The sequence below is a fragment of the Puma concolor genome, chromosome B3 (assembly GCF_028749965.1).
Source record: "Puma concolor isolate L17-30 chromosome B3, mPumCon1.1.hap2, whole genome shotgun sequence".
Lineage (NCBI taxonomy): Eukaryota > Metazoa > Chordata > Mammalia > Carnivora > Felidae > Puma > Puma concolor.
This window is the reverse complement of record NC_141672.1, coordinates 41,705,200-41,723,934: the sequence shown is the minus strand read 5'-3', so window position 1 is coordinate 41,723,934 and position 18,735 is coordinate 41,705,200. Positions and strand designations below refer to the sequence as shown.

The following is an 18,735-nucleotide window of genomic DNA, read 5'->3' as shown; positions in this document are numbered from 1 at the left end:
ATGTCTCTCTCTCCTTTCTGCACCCCCACCCCTCTCCCTCTCCGTCCTGCTCTCCTAACTTTGGGATTTGATCTCAATACTTTTCTGCTGCTCATTTTTTAATGAAATTATTTTTTCTTAACTTCTAAAACGAAGTGGAGTTAGGGAAAGCTTTCCTACCTTCACAGATCTCCCTCCTCTGTTGTTTATTTTTGCTTTAAAAAAAATTATAGCGCTTACTTTCTGACATTTCCCGACTGTACTCTCTTCCTCCACTTTGCTCTGAACTTTATCGTTTATTTGCGTTTTTGTCCTTATCCTGTTTAATTTTTGAGTTTCTTCTTTGAGAAGGATTTTGTTCTAGAAGGGGGCCTTCTAGGGGAGTTTTAAGATCCATAAGTGCTGGACTGCCCCAGCTGCTTCAGACCTTTCTCCTGTGGGTCCCATGCATGCACTCAGTAATGAAGAGGGCAGAACTTCTCCCAGTGGTACTCAGGTTGGCTCCCATACTTTCCAGTAAACATTGGCAGCCTTTTGGGGTCTGTCTTGTTCTCAGGTCCATCAGATGCTGCCTGATGGTTCCTGCTTCCTCTCACATAGGCATGGATACCCCGTAGGGCTTGTGGTTGTTGGTGGTTTATTCCTACGACTTCTTTGGGGTCTTATTGGGCTACCTTGTCATGTAACTTTGTTATAAACGTTGTCCATGGAATTTGGGTTTATTTATTTATTCTGTTTTTGTGTGGGGATTCAGAGAGATTGAAAACTTATGCTGCCTCCACCTCTTTATTCTCCAGTAATGAGTTTTGTATGTGTGTTTAATATGAATTATGTTTATCTTGGCATTACAAAAGGTTATGATCTAGTTTAATCACTCACCTTCCTTCTTTGAATTATTTTAATTTTTTTTTAATGTTTATTTATTCTTGAGAGAGGCAAAGCATAAGTGGGGGAGGGGCAGAGAGAGGGAGACACAGAATCCAAAACAGGCTCCAGTCTCTAAGCTCTCAGCACAGAGCCCAACGCGGGGCTCGAACTCACAAACTGCAAGATCATGACCTGAGCCAAAGTCAGACGCTCAACTGACTGAGCCACCCAGGCACCCCTCACATTCATTCTTATTGTCTTCTAAGTTTTTTTTTAATTTACCTTGGAGATCTCATTTTTACTCTAATTTTCCTTAAGCATGTCTCTAACATAGAGAGTTTCCATACCTGCCTTGCATGCTACAAGTTGCTTCTACTAGGTTGCAGAAAATAAATATATTATTCTTAAGTGTTCATCATCCTGGCCTTGCCTTGTAAATGAAAATACCCAACCTAACACTGTTTATATAATGGAAGACTTGGCTTCGTTAATGATGAAAACATATATATACTCTATGGTTTTTATAGCGTTTTTAAAAGTCTAAACAAGACATCCATACAATAAATTAAAAAGTCCTAGGCTGCATGTTTGTCATTCGCTCACCTGAACTATCAGGAAAAGAGTATCTGAAAGAAAGCAATAAGAACAGATTTGTTTCTCTGAAAATAGCTCCACCATAGTCAGAGTAGGCCGGGGAAAGACAAATATATATATATATATATATATATATATATATATATATATATATATATATATATTATAGATCTATATCTATAATCTATATCTATATATGGCTCTTTGCAATCTTAGTCTGGATTATGTGCCCAATTTTTTATTGAAATAATACTTCTGTATTATCTCTTCCAATGAAAAACTTATTGTTAAAGTGTTCTTGATGTCTACAGAGAGCTAATTTATATTTAGAGAATGAACCGTTATCCCTAAGAATAGTTAAAGGAGGTGTTGTGGGTTTTAATCTTTGTAAATTGGCTGTGCTATACTGTGATTTAAGGATTTAAACTGAAGCACAAGAACTACTAAGACAGAAAACTCTGCTACAAAACTGAAAATACTTAATATCTGTTTTATATCTTGGGATTACAAAAATGAAGATCCTATCCCCCTTTTCAAGGAAAGAAGACAGTTATCTTTTTATGATGCATGGTTCCCAAATGCTAGTCTGCATGTAAGTGCCAGAATTTGGGACAAGTTTTTACCACTTTATGATGAAAACTGGGAAAAGACAGGCCATGTAGTAAATCTTTATAAAGCCAAAAAAACTGTTCTAAGTCTAAGGACTTTATGTCCTTAAGGAAATCAAGTTCATTTTTAATCCATAGTAATATTACTTTTTATTTTTAAAAATATGTTGCAAAATTACTTCTTAAAGTTCTTAATCTCTTCTTTGTTCTAAGTCTGAATTAGTATACACCTTAAAAGAAAATTTTATTTGCAACAAATAGAAGTAACAAATTGAAGTCTTAAAGACTTCTTACAAATAACTAGATGAATATCTGAATAGATAAATGTCTAAAGACAAGACACAAGAAACAAAACCAAAATTTAAAAGTGGCTCATACAAAACACATGGAAAGATGTTCAACTTCACCGGTCATAAGCAATGTAAATTAAAATAAGGCAGATGAATTGGTGGGTATTTAAGAAAATGAACATTCTCATATTCTACTGTTGGAAGAAAAAATTGGTACAAACATCCTTGAATAGTATTTGGCAGTATTTATCAAAAATTTTAACAATATAGAAATCCAAACTAAGAATCACATTTTTAAAAATCTCTTCTGAAAAAACATGAGAGTCTCAGTTAAAGTCTCATGATCATGGATGTTTGTGGTAGTGTTGCCAAGAATTAGAAGCCACATAAATGTTCGTAGTAATATGTTTAAAATAATCCTAATTATTCACTTATTGGAATATTTTACAATCAGTACAATATTGGAATATTATCCAAAACCATTTTAAAGAATATTTAATGATGCATGAATGTGAAAGGGATACAAATTTCTATGTAATACAATGTTTTGTGTAAGACTATTTGTGCATATAATTGAAACAATGTTTTCAGTGGCTCTTTTTTTTTCTTTTTAAGCTTATTTATTTATTTTGAGAGAGAGAGAGCAAGCAAGGGAGGGGCAGAGAAAGAGGGAGCAAGAGAGAGTCCCAAGCAGTCTCCACGCCGAGGGTGGAGCTGATGCGAGGCTCAAATTCACAAACTGTGAGATCATGACCTGACCTGAAATTTCTACCTCTGAAGGTGAATCTTTTTTAACCAGGCCATGGGTTCAATGGTATAAACCAGCAGCCCAGAAAGTAAAAGTGTAATTCCTTGTTTTGGGGGGATAAATTATCTTGTCAGTTACTCTTCAGCTTCTTTCCTAGGAAAACAAATACCTGCCTCTCTACCTTAGAAGGGTGAAGTGAGAATTGAGGGCTAAAAATAAAAGACCTGTAGCTCTTTGGGAGAATACATATGTTGATACCATAATGCAATATATCTACTGTTTAGGTTTTCTGTAAGAATTACCAAAAATCATGTAAATACTTAGTGACTCATAGAGACAAGAACTCTGTAAATAGAAACTGTGACCCTTTTCAGCACCACTTCTATTTGTATGTGTTGCAGTATAACCTTGAATATTTGGATGCAAGCCATAACCATGTGATAACATTGGAGGGATTCAGAGGTCTGATGAAACTCAAGCACCTAGACTTGAGCTGGAATCAACTGAAAAAGTCTGGTGATGAAATAAATATGTTATGCAAACACACCGCAAGCCTTCTTACTCTTGATATTAGGCATAATCCATGGCAAAAGGTACGCAGCAGATGTATTTATAAAAAAGCAAAGAATCATTTTTCTTTCTAAGCCATTTTCTTGGTACTATTCAGCAGTAGCCAGAAATGGGAAAACTATCTTTGTTTTACTAGAATTCCTTTAAGTATTTTATAAGTTGAATTTAGCGTAGTGATCAAATGAATTAAATGTTACTATAAGGAAAGCTTTTTTTGATAAGCTCTAATAGTTTGAGAGTATGGTGGCTTTAAGAGTGTTAGATACTATTGCTATTTGCAAACTTTGGGAGGGATTATACAGTTCAGTGTACTAGAACCTATTGTAATGAAGCATGGGACCAAGAATAATAGAATACAGTGAGAGAAACAGACTATTAAGGGAGGGAATACATTTGTTACTTCCCCTGATAAACCTGCATTATAGAGGCTTATTTTCTGCTATAAAAGGAAATTTGATTAAACACTATTTTTTTCTCATCACAAAAATACACAGATTCATGCTAAGAAATTTCAGTATTCAATGATTATATTTAAGGGTATCTCCAAGGATTTAAAATAAGCCCCAAGCCAATAATGTCAAGAATCCTCCTTTCCTTGCTTTTCAAAAATGAATATAAGACTGGGTTCAATATTTTAAAAAGAGGCTAATGATTGGTTCTGTTAAATTGGCCAAGTTACTATGTTTACGTTGTTCTATTTCTTTTTAGCTCGGGAAAATTGAAGGGTATTTTTCTTTTGCCAAAGCAGACACAGAATGTGTACAGCTATCTTCCCGTTGCCAAACTAGATGCCAAGGGCTAAAGATCTATAGAGACTTGCACACGGAGCTAACTGCTGATCTAGAAGAACAGGAGTTCACTGCCATTGTTCTCTGAGCACTTTTCATCACACTTTTCAACAGCTTATAGCCAGAAGTCATCTGGCTTCAAACAAAACAGATTAGTTTTTAAACAGAATTTAATTTCAGCTACTGAAGAACTAAGTTAGGCCCTTATTTTTAGATATATATAAGAGAGTGGGAGATGCATAATTTTGAATTACATGGGAAGGAAAAAAGAAGCACACTCCTTTCCATGCCATAACATATGTAATATTTTGTAAAAATTAACCTTTTCTTATTTCTCCCAAGCCAGCCACATTAAGGCTGAGTGTTATTGGCAGATTAAAGACTCTCACTCATTTAGATGGACTCCTCGTTTCTGAAGAAGAAACAATAGCAGCAATGAAATTTATTACTGGAACAAAGATTACTCAGGTTGGGTTTCACTGTTTAATATTTTTTGTGCTGTTTAGAATATACAAGTTATATATTCCATACCTTGCTTGTTTTTAAGATTTTGTGTCTTCTTTTAGCATGCTAATAAAAAAAAAAAACAATCAATATGTAACAACCATATCACTTGAACTTTTTTTCCTGTTTAAATGTATCTTATTTAAATACCAACTGGTTGTATGGATTCTCATCCCTGCACACTACCCCCAAAATGCCTCCTGGGTAATTGTGTTTTTTCCTAGTCAACTTGAAAACTCACCAGAGTCCTTTCTAGAGCCTACATGAAAACAAGCAACTTTCTATGGACAAAGTAAGCTTAGAGGCCTTGATAAAGCATTTAGTGAATTACCTATCTAGTATTGACATTACTGGCTGAAACAAAACAAACAAAACATAACATAATTAATGAACTTGGGCAGGGGGCAGGAAATGCCCATATTATCCAGATTAAGAATGCTGTACTCTGGCCAAAATAGCTGCAATCCTAAACATCTTTACCCTAGTTCTCCAGCTATGTACTTCTTGTGAGGCATTTGAATATTAATTCCTTAATGTAATGTTTAATTTTGGATCCACTCAAAATGAAGGGAAGAAACTTTTTTGTTGATAAAAAAATATAATTAACTCCTGAAGAAGAGTTGGGGATTTATCCTACCAGAAATCAAAACTTACTAAAATCCTTTAAGACAATGTAGAGTTGGGACAGACCAATAGCACAGAATATAAAGACCAAATATAGAACCACACATACATGGAAACTTGATAAATTACAGAACTGCCTTTACAGACCAAGGAAGCTAGTCAATAAAAAGCACTTGGACAAGTGCATTAAGACTTCACTGTAAAAGTCAAAATCAAAAATGTTTTAAAAGCAAAGAGCAGAGGGGCGCCTGGGTGGCTCAGTCAGTTAAGCGTCTGACTTCGGCTCAGGTCATGATCTCACGGTTCGTGAGTTTGAGCCCGGTGTCGGGCTCTGTGCTGACAGCTCAGAGCCTGGAGCCTCCTTCGGATTCTGTGTCTCCCTCTCTCTCTGCCCCTCCCCTGTTCATGCTCTGTCTCTCTCGGACTCAAAAATAAATAAAAAACATTAAAAAAAATTTTTTTTAAAGCAAAGAGCAGAGATTATCATTATGTCCTTGAATGAGGGAAGAATTCATTACACAAGAAACCAAGAGCATAAATATAAAAGACTGGATTTGTCTACTTTAAAATTAATTCAACTGTTCCTTAAAGGGCACACCATAAAGAAAGTGGAAAAACAAGCTACATACTGGGAAAAGAAATATGCAACATGTCTAACAACAGATGCTATTTGCATATCCTGAATATACCAGGAAAAAGACTGCCAATCAAACAGAAAAGTAGGCAAAAGGTGCTGGAGAGGAAATCAGAGCAGCCAAATAATAGGAAAAGATGCTCCATCACATTAGTATTCAAGGAAATGAACATTAAAACTGCATGAGATAACAATTTACAGCCACCAATTGGCAAAAGTTTTAAAGCCTGACACTATCAGGTTTTAGCAAAAATTTGAACTAAAAGTTACCATTGGTATAACCACTCTGGAAAACAATTTGGCATTATCTAGTAAGGCTGAATATATAGTTAACCCTATTACCTAGCAAGTTGTGTATATTCCAAAGAAACTCTTGCATGTATGCAGCAAGAGTCAAGAATATTCATAACAGCAGTGTGCAAAACTGAAATCAGCCCCAATGTTCACTGATGGGAGAATCGATAAGGAAATACTGTACAGCAATGACATGTGAATGAACTACAGCTACGTGCAGCAGCCTAGATGAATGTCACGAACACAACGTTGAGCAAAAAAGTCATAGAAGAATACATTTATATTATTCAATTTACAGAAGGTTCTAATATGTGTAAGATTAAATGATATATTGTTTATGGGCACAAACATAGGCCTATAAATAAAGCAAATGAATGGTAGATACAAAATTTGAGATTGTGGAGCATTGGTTGATTCACATGAGGTGAGTGATGGCTCTGGAGGGGAAGGAGAGGAAAAGGATTAGGATGGGGCACACAGGGAGCTTCCAGAGTGGGAGAAATATTCTAGCTCTGAAACTTGTTTAGTGAATGGATTATATGGGTGTTTGTATTATAGCAATCTTTTATAACTATTATTTTGTAACCGTCTGCTAAAACAAAAAGTGAAATATATCTAGATATTGAGAACATTTTAAGGCAAAGAAAATGTCATATTTTAAAATTATTCATTGTGCCACTCAGCAAGGAAAAAGTACTTTTTAACTATATATAAATGAACCTCTATATTCCATTTCCTTTATTCATCACGTGTTTTTTATTTTATTAGTTATCGCTCTTACGGCATTCTAGTACTAAAGAGGAGAGACCACGGACACTTAGTATATGGCCTTCTGCAAAAATTCTGACACAGATTTCAAAGTTGGGACCACATTTACATGTGAATGGAAACTGGTACTTGAAGGTAAAAACTAATTCTGTTTAACTAATATAAAAGCTTAATTTCAATTGATTTTTAAATTCTTTTTAACATTTATTTATTATTGGGAGACAGAGAGACACAGAGCATGAGCAGGGCAGGGGTAGACAGAGGGGGAGACATAGAATCTGAAGTAGGCTCCAGGCTCTGAGCTGTCAGCACAGAGCCCGACGTGGGGCTCGAACTCACAAACTGAAAGATCATGACCTGAGCCGAAGTCAGTCGCTTAACCAACTGAGCCACCCAGTCGCCCCAATTTCACTTGATTTTTAATCAGCTTTGGTCCATGTGTCTTAAAGAGGGCACAGATAGGTAAGGAGCAGAAAACTGTAAGGGCCAAATCAAAATTAAACAGGGACGTCAAGTCATGAGTGGTAATGTCATGGGGACTAGGCCTTAATGGCAGTCACCATAGAGCTGGAGATTTAGGATAAGTGTATGCTACAAGACCAAAGGGTAGATTTTGATAATGTATCAAAAGAAGCAAGCAAACTTTAGAGCACAAAACCAGAGATCAAGCCAAAATTTTGGGTGACAAGGTAAAAGAAATAAAGAATTCTGGCACGACACTAGGGGAACTGGTCACAATTCAGCCAAGGATAGAGCACCAACAGCTTCTTTTTGTTGCACAGAGCATCCTTATGCCTCTTGCCAAAGACTGAACCTGGGTTAAGAGAAGCTGACCCTCGAAAAAGGAAGAAATCAATGGCATTATTTTATTACAGGATATATACAGACATTTAGTTGTGATGCATGCCCAGTGACAGCTCTGCCTGACCCCACGGCGAGTTTTGGAATTAGAATGGCCCTTTAAATTTGTCCCAAGTTGGGCTGAGATGGCCAGGTCTTTATATCCTTCCATCATTGGATTTGGGCCAAACTGGGAAGGAGCATGACCTTGCGCAAGGCAGCTCTCTGCAGCTGAGGCTGTCCCTGAAGGAGCTGACAGCCGAAATCTTTCTGCCCACAGCACTCCCAGCAGCTGGGACAAGTTTTTCACTGCAGGGGAATCTGACACAGCACAGTGTCCATAAGACCATATAAGTCCCTCTTGGGGTTATAATCTTGTCAAATTTTACCCTTTTGTAAGTTTCACAATGTCTTTAGTTCCTGAAGGAATTCTTTTTTTTTTTTAAGTTTATTTATTTATTTTGAGAGAGAAAAAGCGAGCAGGGGAGGGTCAGAAAAGGGAGAGAGACAGAGAATCTCAAGCAGTGCAGAGCCCAATGTGGGGCTCAAAGTCAGGAACCATGAGATCACGACCTGAGCCAAAGTCAGACACTTAACTGACTGAACCACCTAGTTGCCCCTGAGCCCCTGAAGGAATTCCTTTGCTGTTACTTACACATTTGAATGATTTCATTAGCCTTTTTTAACATTGAGTTTATTGATACCAAGTCAGAAGTAACATAAAATGTGAATTATTCTACAGATAACTGCTTTAAATTTGGATGGGCAACATCTCTTTGAAATCACAAATTTAGAAAAATTGGAAAATTTGAAATGGGCATCATTCAGCAACAATAATCTCACTAAAATAGAAGGCTTGGAATCCTGTGTTAACTTGGAAGAACTCACGTTAGATGGAAACTGTATCTCAAAGATAGAAGGTATCTGAGAATTTTAAAATCTTAATATGAATGTTTAACTAACAAGAGCCAAAAAGGAAAATGTGGAGGACAGAATTTTTTAGGAGGAAGATGTCTACAGAAGTTCCAAGAAGGTTTGGGGCAGAATGTTCCGAACACTTACTAGTGGGATCTGTGACCAGTCACTATATGTAATGAGCCCAGCTAGCCGACTTTCAGCTCTGACTTCTCTCTCCTCTCCTCTGTCCCACCTATAACCAAACCTAGCACATTACAAACTAGAAAGTAATTAGTATCTGAATGAGAATGAATGAATGAATGAGGTGTGCTTTTGGAAAAGATAAAGCAGCCCAGTTGATTTTTCAAAGTATGGAATTAAGATTACCTTTGGAAATTTGAAGACTTCAACAAAAATGAAAACTACTCACTAGAGGTTGAAAATTATCAAATGTACTATATCACCTTTTATAGGGATCCACATAAAGTACAATGAAGCAGCTTTACTAATTAATGTTGGGTATGCGCACACACACAAATATACACATTTATCTGGGTATAGAATATTTCTGGTTGTATGATGATTTCCATTGGCTAGAAAAGAGACTTAATTTATACTTTATTCACTTTTGAATTGCTGGATTATTTTTAGCACATGTGTGTACTTTTCCATAAAAGTAGAAAATTCTATTTCAAAAAATTACATATGCAAAAGCAAGTATTAGATATCTTTAAAAACAGTGTGTATAACATTCATTATATTTTATTTTGATGGCTCTTAACAATCTGCTTATGAAACCTGCTTGATCATAAGAATCACTTGGGACGCTTATTGGATATATAGATTCACAGGCCTCTCCTTTGTAGATTTGAATTACGTAAACCTGGGGGTAGCTCAGCCTTCTCTCTTTAGAACCATCACTAGTCTCTTCCATTCTCACAAAATAGGGTGTTAGTTTTCCTTTGTATGTGTAACAGAACAGTTTCCAGTTTCCTTTTTATTTCCACCCATCAGCCCACTGAAGGGAAGAATCCTCCAACCTATGTTTTTCCTATTACCCACTTTTCAGAGATGATAGTTTTACCTCACTAAGCTTTAACAAATATTTCTCTTCTTTTTTCCAGACACAGATAAGTTTAATGTCCATCTAAGGATTTTTTTCTCTGATAGTGTTATCCCAACTTGCCCTAGATCAATTTATTCTCAGCTTGCATAGTCCCATGAGTAAGGCTGGTGTGAAAGGCCAGCATGGATAAAATGTTCTGAGAACCAATTATTTGCCAAAAGCTATAACTGACATATTTCAAATGCAATTCCACTTAATTCCATAACCCCTTAGAGGTAGATTTCAGTATGTGCTTTTTATGGATGAGGAAAATGAGGCACAGAGGTTACAAAGTTTTACATAACATACTTATGATCCCAAATCTAGTGGTTCTACATTTGAAACCAACTCTGACTCCAAAGTTCTCTCTCATCTTTCAACTTGCACTATACTATCTGCAAAATACCTACAGCATATAGCATACTTAGGGGTTAGATTGTGGTGAGAGGTGGCATTTTCTCAAGTTCTGTCTTAAAGTAGTTTTAAGCATGCAAAGGTAGAATTAGGCCAAGTGGTTCTTTTCAATACAAATAATGCCACAATGAGGAATACTTTCCAAAGTGCTGTATCTACTCCCTTACCTTTAATGTTTTAAAATGGGGGGCTGGTGATGATTTTGAGCTTTGTGTTATTGTGATGGTGAAAATCTTAATTATATAATTTGAAGGTTATTTGAAAGTGAAATTCAATATTTCCTACATAATACAGTCCCTTAATACCTAGGAAGACTGAGTCTACATAGAAATCCAAAATTGGAATTTAGTATATTAGCTGGGACTTTATACACATTGTATCCTTCTTAAAAGTCAAAACAATGATAGTGCTATAGAGTCTGTAAAAGAAAATGTAAAGAGAAAAAGTAAAATGGCCAGCCAGTTATTTTTTAAACTAACTTTTCAGTGCTATCTGAATCATTTCTTGAATTTGCTTATTTTTCTAGGCATTTCCAAGCTGACTAAATTAACCCGCCTCAGCATAAATAATAATCTTCTCAATGGTCTGGAAAAACATACTTTTGATAACATGCTTCATCTTCACTCCCTTTCTCTTGAGAACAACAGAATTACTTCATTGAGTGGTTTACAAAAAGCTTTTACTCTGATTGAATTATACATAAGCAATAACTATATTGCTCTCAATCAGGAGATCTATAATTTAAAGGTGACTATCTCAGATGGTAATGTTTTTGTTTTTTAAAATATGTATGGTTTCTTTATATTATGAGCATAATGCATGTTCAATGTATAGGATTTGGAAAATACAGAAAAATGTAAAGAAAATAAAAATCAAGAATAACAAGGTTTACTGAATGTATTTGCATTCAATTTATGTGTATATAAAAACATATGTATGTGTACCATGTCCCCAAACTGATAACCTACTAGGACAATTTGTTTTTAGTACTCAAATAAAATACCCAAGCCCCATCCCTTCTAACTAGTGCCTTTCTCAGTATTTCCAAGGACTCCTCAACCTGGTTGGGGAGTAAGTCTTGAACATTTCCTGTTCTCAGAGGAATTCTTGATTACTTCTCACCTACTTACTGGTTCTTACTGGAGACTCCCAACTCTTTCTAGCCAACTTTGCCCAGCTTTGTCCTCTTTAATTCTCCCAAAGAAACGTCTAAACTACTGTATAACTGAAGTTTTGAAGGCTTTCCTAAAGGTTTGAATAAAATGGACGTTTACTACAGCACAGAATAGGAATTCACTTCAAATACATTGTGTGACTTAACTATTTCTAAAGTTCAATGGCCATTTCCTACCACTGGGATTCTCACGATGGCCTCTTTCCTTTTGCTGATATCATATTGCTAGGGCTTGATCTCCTACCAAAAACTTATGTCTGTTTCCTGTCTTTCCTTACTTTCAGCCTTCTCCCCATCCTATTCCACAAATATAACTACTTCTTCTAAAGCTGCAGAGGCAACCTTATCAATGGTAGCAGCAACAAAATAAACCATTTTACATTGTGAGACAGAGTAGTGTTACTCCCGCTTGTCTTAACCTCTCCCAACCACATCTACTCTGAGCCGTTCCTGCACAACAAAGACACATCAAAATGTTCTAATAAAAACACATTTTCCCTTAAGATGAATTCTGCTACTCTCTCAGAAGATAGATGTACATGGGTTTTATCCCTTATCAGAAGGCAGTATTTTTCATTCCTACTATATCTATATGCACACATGCATACTATTTAATAGGCCATTCTTCCATAAACAAAGTATATTATTTTAAACTTAGCAAAGTTCCCTCCAAGTCTTTACCACTGATAGATAATATATTTAGCAGCAGTGTGCTAAAAGAAAGAGATTCTGATCATGTATCACATATCACTGAAATATTGTACAAAATTAAAACTTACTGGTCTGAAAGGATAACTCTTGCAATGAAACGTGTACTTAAAGTACTGTAATCACTAAGAAATGATAGAGTAATTCGAATATTAAAATTCCAGGGTAGTTAAACTCTTAAGGGGAAAAATCTTGCTGGAGTAATACACATAATGTATATGTGTATGGATAGATACATAGATAGAGATAGAGATACATAGATGTATCTTTAAATGTATGTGTTTTTATTACCTAGGGTTTATGCAACCTGGTCATTCTCAACATGTATGGAAACATTATTGTATGGAATCAAGAAAACTACCGGTTGTTTGTAATATTTCACCTTCCAGAACTGAAAGCTTTGGATGGAATCTCCATTGTAAGTTGTTTTTATGACTCACAGCATTTGGTCCAGCCTGCATATTTATATATCCATTGGCCATCATCATTTTGAACATTGCCTTATCACTCGTATGATACTCAGACTTAGGTCTCTAAAGCACATTTTTGATCTGGGTTTTTAAATATTCTCCGTTAGCCAATTTTCTTCTAAATTGAGATGGCAGAAAAGGGAAGATATTGCTTACATTTGCACCTGTTGAATTCGATGCCTGACAAAAATAAAGAGTATAGGGACAGGACAGAAAAATCTGTTCTGGAGCTCTACCATTCTCTTGGGCCTAAAAACAGCTCCCTATTTCCTAGAAAAATACAGTTGTTAATATTTAAGCAAAATATATTTGAACAAAAAACTGGTATGTCAGTGTTATTAGTAAACCGTAAGTAAGGCGATGTTGCTGTCAGATGGAAGGTGTAAGTCCAAGCTCCCCCACTTGGCCTCTGTTGACAACCTGAAGGCATGTGCTGTATTAACGGCTAAGCTCACATTGCCCATTGGCCTCCACTGACTCATAAATGCTCCGCCATTATTACTGTGTGGAAAAGGAACAGGCTCCCCAAATATTCTCTAGTAACATTTGTGTTTGTGTTTGTGTGGGGGGGTGCATTACTGCTGGGAGAGGATGAAGATCCAAGCCACTTGCTCAGCAGGGGGATGATAGAGAGGTGCCTTATTACACTAGGACAAGAGTGGAAGACTGTGTGCCCATCTGCTTTTACAGATGTAGATGGGACCACAATTTATGCCATGGGTTTGGCTGGAGTAGACCCACTCTTGTCTAAAAATTTTCTGGCTTGTTAGGCTTCCCCTTTCCTACTCTTTCGACTATAGAGAACAGGCATTTGTGTGAATTTTTGTTTTCTCTGGTTGGCATTTCTGGGTTTCTGGTTTCTCCAGCACCTAGTCCCGCATATAGGAGGCAAAAACAAAACCCAGTTGTAAAGGAAAACCCACATCTATGTGTTTCCTTTACTCTCACAATTCCCCACACTCACAACACTTCTGACACCAAATGTGTGGGTTTTCCACATATGAGCAATTCTCTGAATTCTGACACTATGTATCTGGAGACAGTATCAGATCCCACACGCTCAATCCCCCAGCACTGCCCCACCCCCACTTCACAAGTCCAGATTGGTACCTATGCTTCTGACTAACCGGCTATCAATAGGAGGTTCCCATCACCCTCTCCTTGGGTTTGATTAATTTGCTAGAGCAGCTCCCAGAACTCAGGAAAAAATTTGCTTACTAGATGACTGATTTATTATAAAAGGATAAAACTCAGGAACAACCAGATAGAAGAGATGCATAGGGCAAGGTATACAGGAGGGGGCATAGAGTTTCCATGCTCTCTCTGAGCAAACCACATTCCCAGCACCTACACGTGTTCACCAACCTGGAAGTTTTCTGAGGCCCCTTCTTTGGGGTATTTATGGAGGCTCTACTATATAGGCATGGCTGATTAAATGACATTGGTGACTGATGCAACCTCTAGCCCTTCTCCCTTCTCCACAGGTCAGGGAGTAAGAGTGAAAGTTCCAACCCTCTAATTGTAGTTGACTCCCCTGGCAAACAGCCCCCATCCTTAGGGACTTTCTAAAAGATACCCTTTAACATGAACTCAGGTGTCGTTGAAAGGAGCTTGTTATGAATAACAAGACACTGCTTTCACCTTTGTGGCTCTGAAGCAATTTCAGAAACTGATGTCAGAAAACCAAATATTATAGCAAAACATGCCTCTATGTCTCTTATATAGGAAATTACAAGGGCTTTAGGAGCTATGTGCCTAGAACAATGGATGAAGACCAAATAAATATTTGTTATTGTATATATTTTTAATGTTTATTTATTTTGAGAGAGAGAGAGAATCCCAAGCAGTCTCCATGCTCAGTGCAAAGCGCCACATGGGGCTTGATCCCACAAACTGTGAGATCATGATCTGAGCTGAAACCAAGAGTTGGACACTCAACCGACTGAGTCACCCAGGTGCCCCTATATTTATTACTATAAATCACATTATAGTAGTCCATTCCCTGATTTTTGATCCTATCATTTATAGCAAAATGATCATAAAATTCAAAAAACACTGTCATATTACTATAATCTCATTCAGTCATTATCCAGTTTGTAATCATATGAAAATGTCTCCCAGGGTGAAGCCACTCAGATTTGCAAGCTTTCATTGGATACCTTTTCAGATTCCACAAGCAGGAGTGGTATCAGAAAACACAGCTTCCCCTTTTCAGGCAACTGATATAATTATTTAAGAGACAATATCAGGGCACCTGGGTGGCTCAGTCAGTTGAGCATCAGACTCGTGATTTCAGCTCAGGTCATGGTCTTGCAGTTCGTGGGATTGGCCTCTGCTAATTGCATGGAGCCTGTTTGGGATTCTCTCTCTCCCTCGCTCCCTCTCTCCCCACCCCCTCTCTCTCTCCCTCTCTCTCAAAATAAATAAACAAAGATTAAAAAAAGACAAAGAGAATATCATCTCTTGCTCTGAGCCTCTTTTGAGGTGTTAATGTAACATTGGATTTCCCTCATTACATAACTTACTTATTAATTTCTTTACCCCCATAACTGCTATTTCTCCTTCTCTCCATTTATACCTAAATTTTCCCCCTTTGGAAGGGACAATAGGCTGGGCCACTGTGCTGGCCTAGATTGCAGACAACAATGTTAGTCTAGTAAGTGCATCCCCCTCAGTCAGATGGGGTGAGATTATACAGGTGCAGGACTGATCAGCTATTTTTGCCCCCCAGACAATACAACTAACATTCACTGTTAACCCCAATTTTGCCAGATGGGGTGAAGACAAAGCCCACCCCCATCAGGCCTTTAAGAATTTTAACATAAAGTTTAAAAACATAGTTGTAGTTTCTTGCTTAGGAATCATCCCTGTTTCCAGCCATAGTCCCTGATCAGGTAGGAAATAAAAGTTGAGGTGATGTGGAGAAAAATAAAAAGGATAGTGGTATATGAGCATCACCTTCCCTTAGCAAGGATTGCATAGTCACACCAGCATCCTTCCCCAGAGCCACCAGAAAAACAGAGAAGTCTATCCACTGGGGATAGCTTTAGCCCCACTCATGTTCACACTGAATGTGAGCACTCTCGTAAAGGCATATAAACCAGCCCTTCATACTTTATCTTCTTGCTTTAGACAACTGACGTTTTAACTGCCCATTCCAATTTTCCATCGAGCTATTACTCTTGAGTAGGATATCTTACTGCCCACTGTTGGACATTATGAGCTGTCAGGTGTGCTCCTTGGTCTGAAGAAAGAACAGTCAGCTGTCTAAATTGGCATGATATCTTCTGTCTCTGTTCTTTTACAGCACTCTGAGCATTTGCATTTACCAGTGGGTAAGCAAAACCCAGTCCGGAGTCAGTAATCTATTTCTGTCAAGACTCTCTTGTAGCCCGTTAGGGCTACCAGAATGAGTCTGACTTGCCAAGTTTGTTCAAAGTCTTCCCACCAGGGAAATCTGCCACATGGCCATCTGCAGTCTCTGTCCCTTTTGCTGGCAGACAAAACAGTTCTTATTGGTATTCTGTGCCTCAGAGGGTGCAAGATAAAGATGTCTAGATTCCGTCCATCTCTGCATTGCTGTAGACCCCCAGTATTCACCTATTTCACAAACCCAGGTGGCCACCTTAAGTGAGCATATGGGGATATCTGCTTGTCAAATCCAATCACCTTTCAAACCTGGAAGGGAGTTCTGATGGGCATCAATGTGTCCTACTTTAATGTACTCCTCAAATTTCCATAGGGCCATGCCCCATATGGGCATCTTTTAATAGGCCAGTTTTCCACTGCTCTTCTGCCTAACCATATGGCCAGGCCAGGAACAGTGGATAAAGGCCAAATATATATTTCTTATGATAAATCACAACAATAGACCAGCGGACTCACCACAGCATCATTCCTCAGTCCCAAGGTCCCTAGCTGGTCTGCCTTCTTGTCTGCACCTTTCAGTCTCCTTATATTTATTTTCTATATAATATATAGGAGTTTTTGCTGTATTTAGTAGGAGGAATAGGGAGAAGTGAGTCCACTCCATTTTGACCTAAAACCAAAGAATTAATATCATTTAGTCATCTGTAAGAGAAGACATCACTTTCTAAATGTCCTTATATGTAGGAACAACCAGAGACTGAGTGTGCAAAAGACTTGTTTGGTGGCACACTTACTTCTGACATGATTGCAGAACGACAAGGACATTCAAACTTCACTCAAATGCAAGAACTCAGTTGGACTTCATCATCCATCAGGTGCAATCATTTTATTATATGCTTTTTGATATAATTAAATATGCAATTATTGTAATTATCTAAGGTTTTTATTCACCTTATCCAAATATAACTAATAATTCAGAAAATCATCTTCCCTACTTCAAAATCTCATGCTAATTTCACCGCTCATTAAAGTGCATTATCACACACTATGATTTAAAATGTCAGCAATCTAAGACATCCTATGTCTTCTTCTCTAATAACCAAGCTTTTAAAATTAGAATAGACTAGGTTTGCTCCTCACATATGACTTTAACCCAGTGAAATCTGACTTCTAAAGCTACCATTCTTCTGATGTTCTTCTCACTGTCCTCCTGGCAAATAAATCCTTTTCTCTCCTCTCTTTTTCTTATTCTGCACTCTTCACAGGCATCTTTAGCCATAATTTTAATTTGTGATGATGATCCTTTAAATTTAACCAAAACCTGAGCTCTTTACTTGAAAATTCAGTTGCTCTTTAGATAGCATCTAGAAGACAACATTCATCTGTTGTCACCCTAGCCAAAAATCTAAAGGTCATTTCTCTCTCCTTTGTCCTCCATTTATAATTGATCACCATGCTCTACAGAGTCCATATTATAAGTATGTCTCATAACTCCCCTCTTCTTTCTGTAGTCACTACCTTTGGCCTAGGTTGGGAAATGAACTATTTTAGAAACTCTCTTGATGATAGTTTTGGGTTTTTGTCTTATATAACCTTTCCTGAAAATCCATACCATCTTCTAAGATGCAAGTTTTATCAGGTCACTTCCCTTCTCAACATTGTTCAGTGGCTTTCCACTGTCTATAGTAAAATGTAAAATCCCTTTGTATGGCATAGAAGACTCGTTCTATTTGTATCTCTTATAACCCTTACCTTCACTGCCCATTACTCTTTATACTCCAGAAATTCTAAAATATTTTAGTTCCTTAATCTCAATCACAAGATGCTGTTTCACATTTCTGCCTTTGCTTATGCTTGTTCTGCTAGCTGGAACTCTTTTTCTAATTTGCCTGACAAATGCTTATAAATTCTCCAAGGCTCATTTGAAGGCTCCACTGTGTGCTGACTTCCCCAGATAGGTTTTTTTTCTCCCTAATATTCCATTACATCTAACTCTATTATATCATTTTTCCTTTTTTATTTTAATTTTTCTGGATCCCATTTCATGAGGACAGAGACAGTATCTTTTCATATTTGTTATAGCTTTTCCAAATACATTGTCTGCACTTAGAAAATACTAATTAAAATATGTTGAATGAATGATTTATTAATGGATAAAAGTATGCCATAATTATAACTACAGGGTTTAGGATTTGTTTAAAAAAGTAGTTAGGGTAACATAAGTTACCCTTATGCTCTTCTCTATTAAGGCTCAAAGGACCAAGAAAGCCATGGACTAGGAATCAAACATATTTTTAACTACCAAAGCATTCTTGCAAAGTGGAATGCCATAAAAGTTTTCAGGAGATTGCATAGAAAACTCTTTTTTCAAAGACCTCACCTGCTTTCTTTCCCCTTTTCTTTCCCATCTCTAATGTCTTCCCGGAATTTCAGAAATAATGTGTTTCACATATATCCTCTGCAGTTTATAACCTGAAAATCTTATGATTT

The 18,735-nt window shown here is 37.0% G+C and overlaps 2 protein-coding genes across 9 annotated transcripts in view; one reads left to right on the top strand and one right to left on the bottom strand.

The window, feature by feature from the left end:
- LRRC9 (leucine rich repeat containing 9) overlaps nucleotides 1-18,735 on the top strand; it is a 127,059-nt gene that overhangs the window by 64,500 nt on the left and 43,824 nt on the right. For all 8 annotated transcript variants that reach the window (XR_015252334.1, XM_086709625.1, XM_086709624.1 and 5 more), the window contains 7 exons: nucleotides 3,488-3,679; nucleotides 4,787-4,912; nucleotides 7,269-7,403; nucleotides 8,851-9,028; nucleotides 11,051-11,271; nucleotides 12,702-12,824; nucleotides 16,990-17,120. Coding sequence is in view for 7 of the 8 variants with exons in the window: in XM_086709625.1 (XP_086565751.1) it covers nucleotides 3,488-3,679; nucleotides 4,787-4,912; nucleotides 7,269-7,403; nucleotides 8,851-9,028; nucleotides 11,051-11,271; nucleotides 12,702-12,824; nucleotides 16,990-17,120 (1,106 nt within the window). In the remaining variant the exon portion in view is untranslated. The remainder of the gene's footprint in view (nucleotides 1-3,487; nucleotides 3,680-4,786; nucleotides 4,913-7,268; nucleotides 7,404-8,850; nucleotides 9,029-11,050; nucleotides 11,272-12,701; nucleotides 12,825-16,989; nucleotides 17,121-18,735) is intronic.
- LOC147579927 (uncharacterized) overlaps nucleotides 13,583-18,735 on the bottom strand; it is a 67,816-nt gene continuing 62,663 nt past the window's right edge. The window contains exon 7 of the mRNA XM_086708522.1: nucleotides 13,583-16,915. The gene's annotated coding sequence lies outside the window, so the exon portion shown is untranslated. The remainder of the gene's footprint in view (nucleotides 16,916-18,735) is intronic.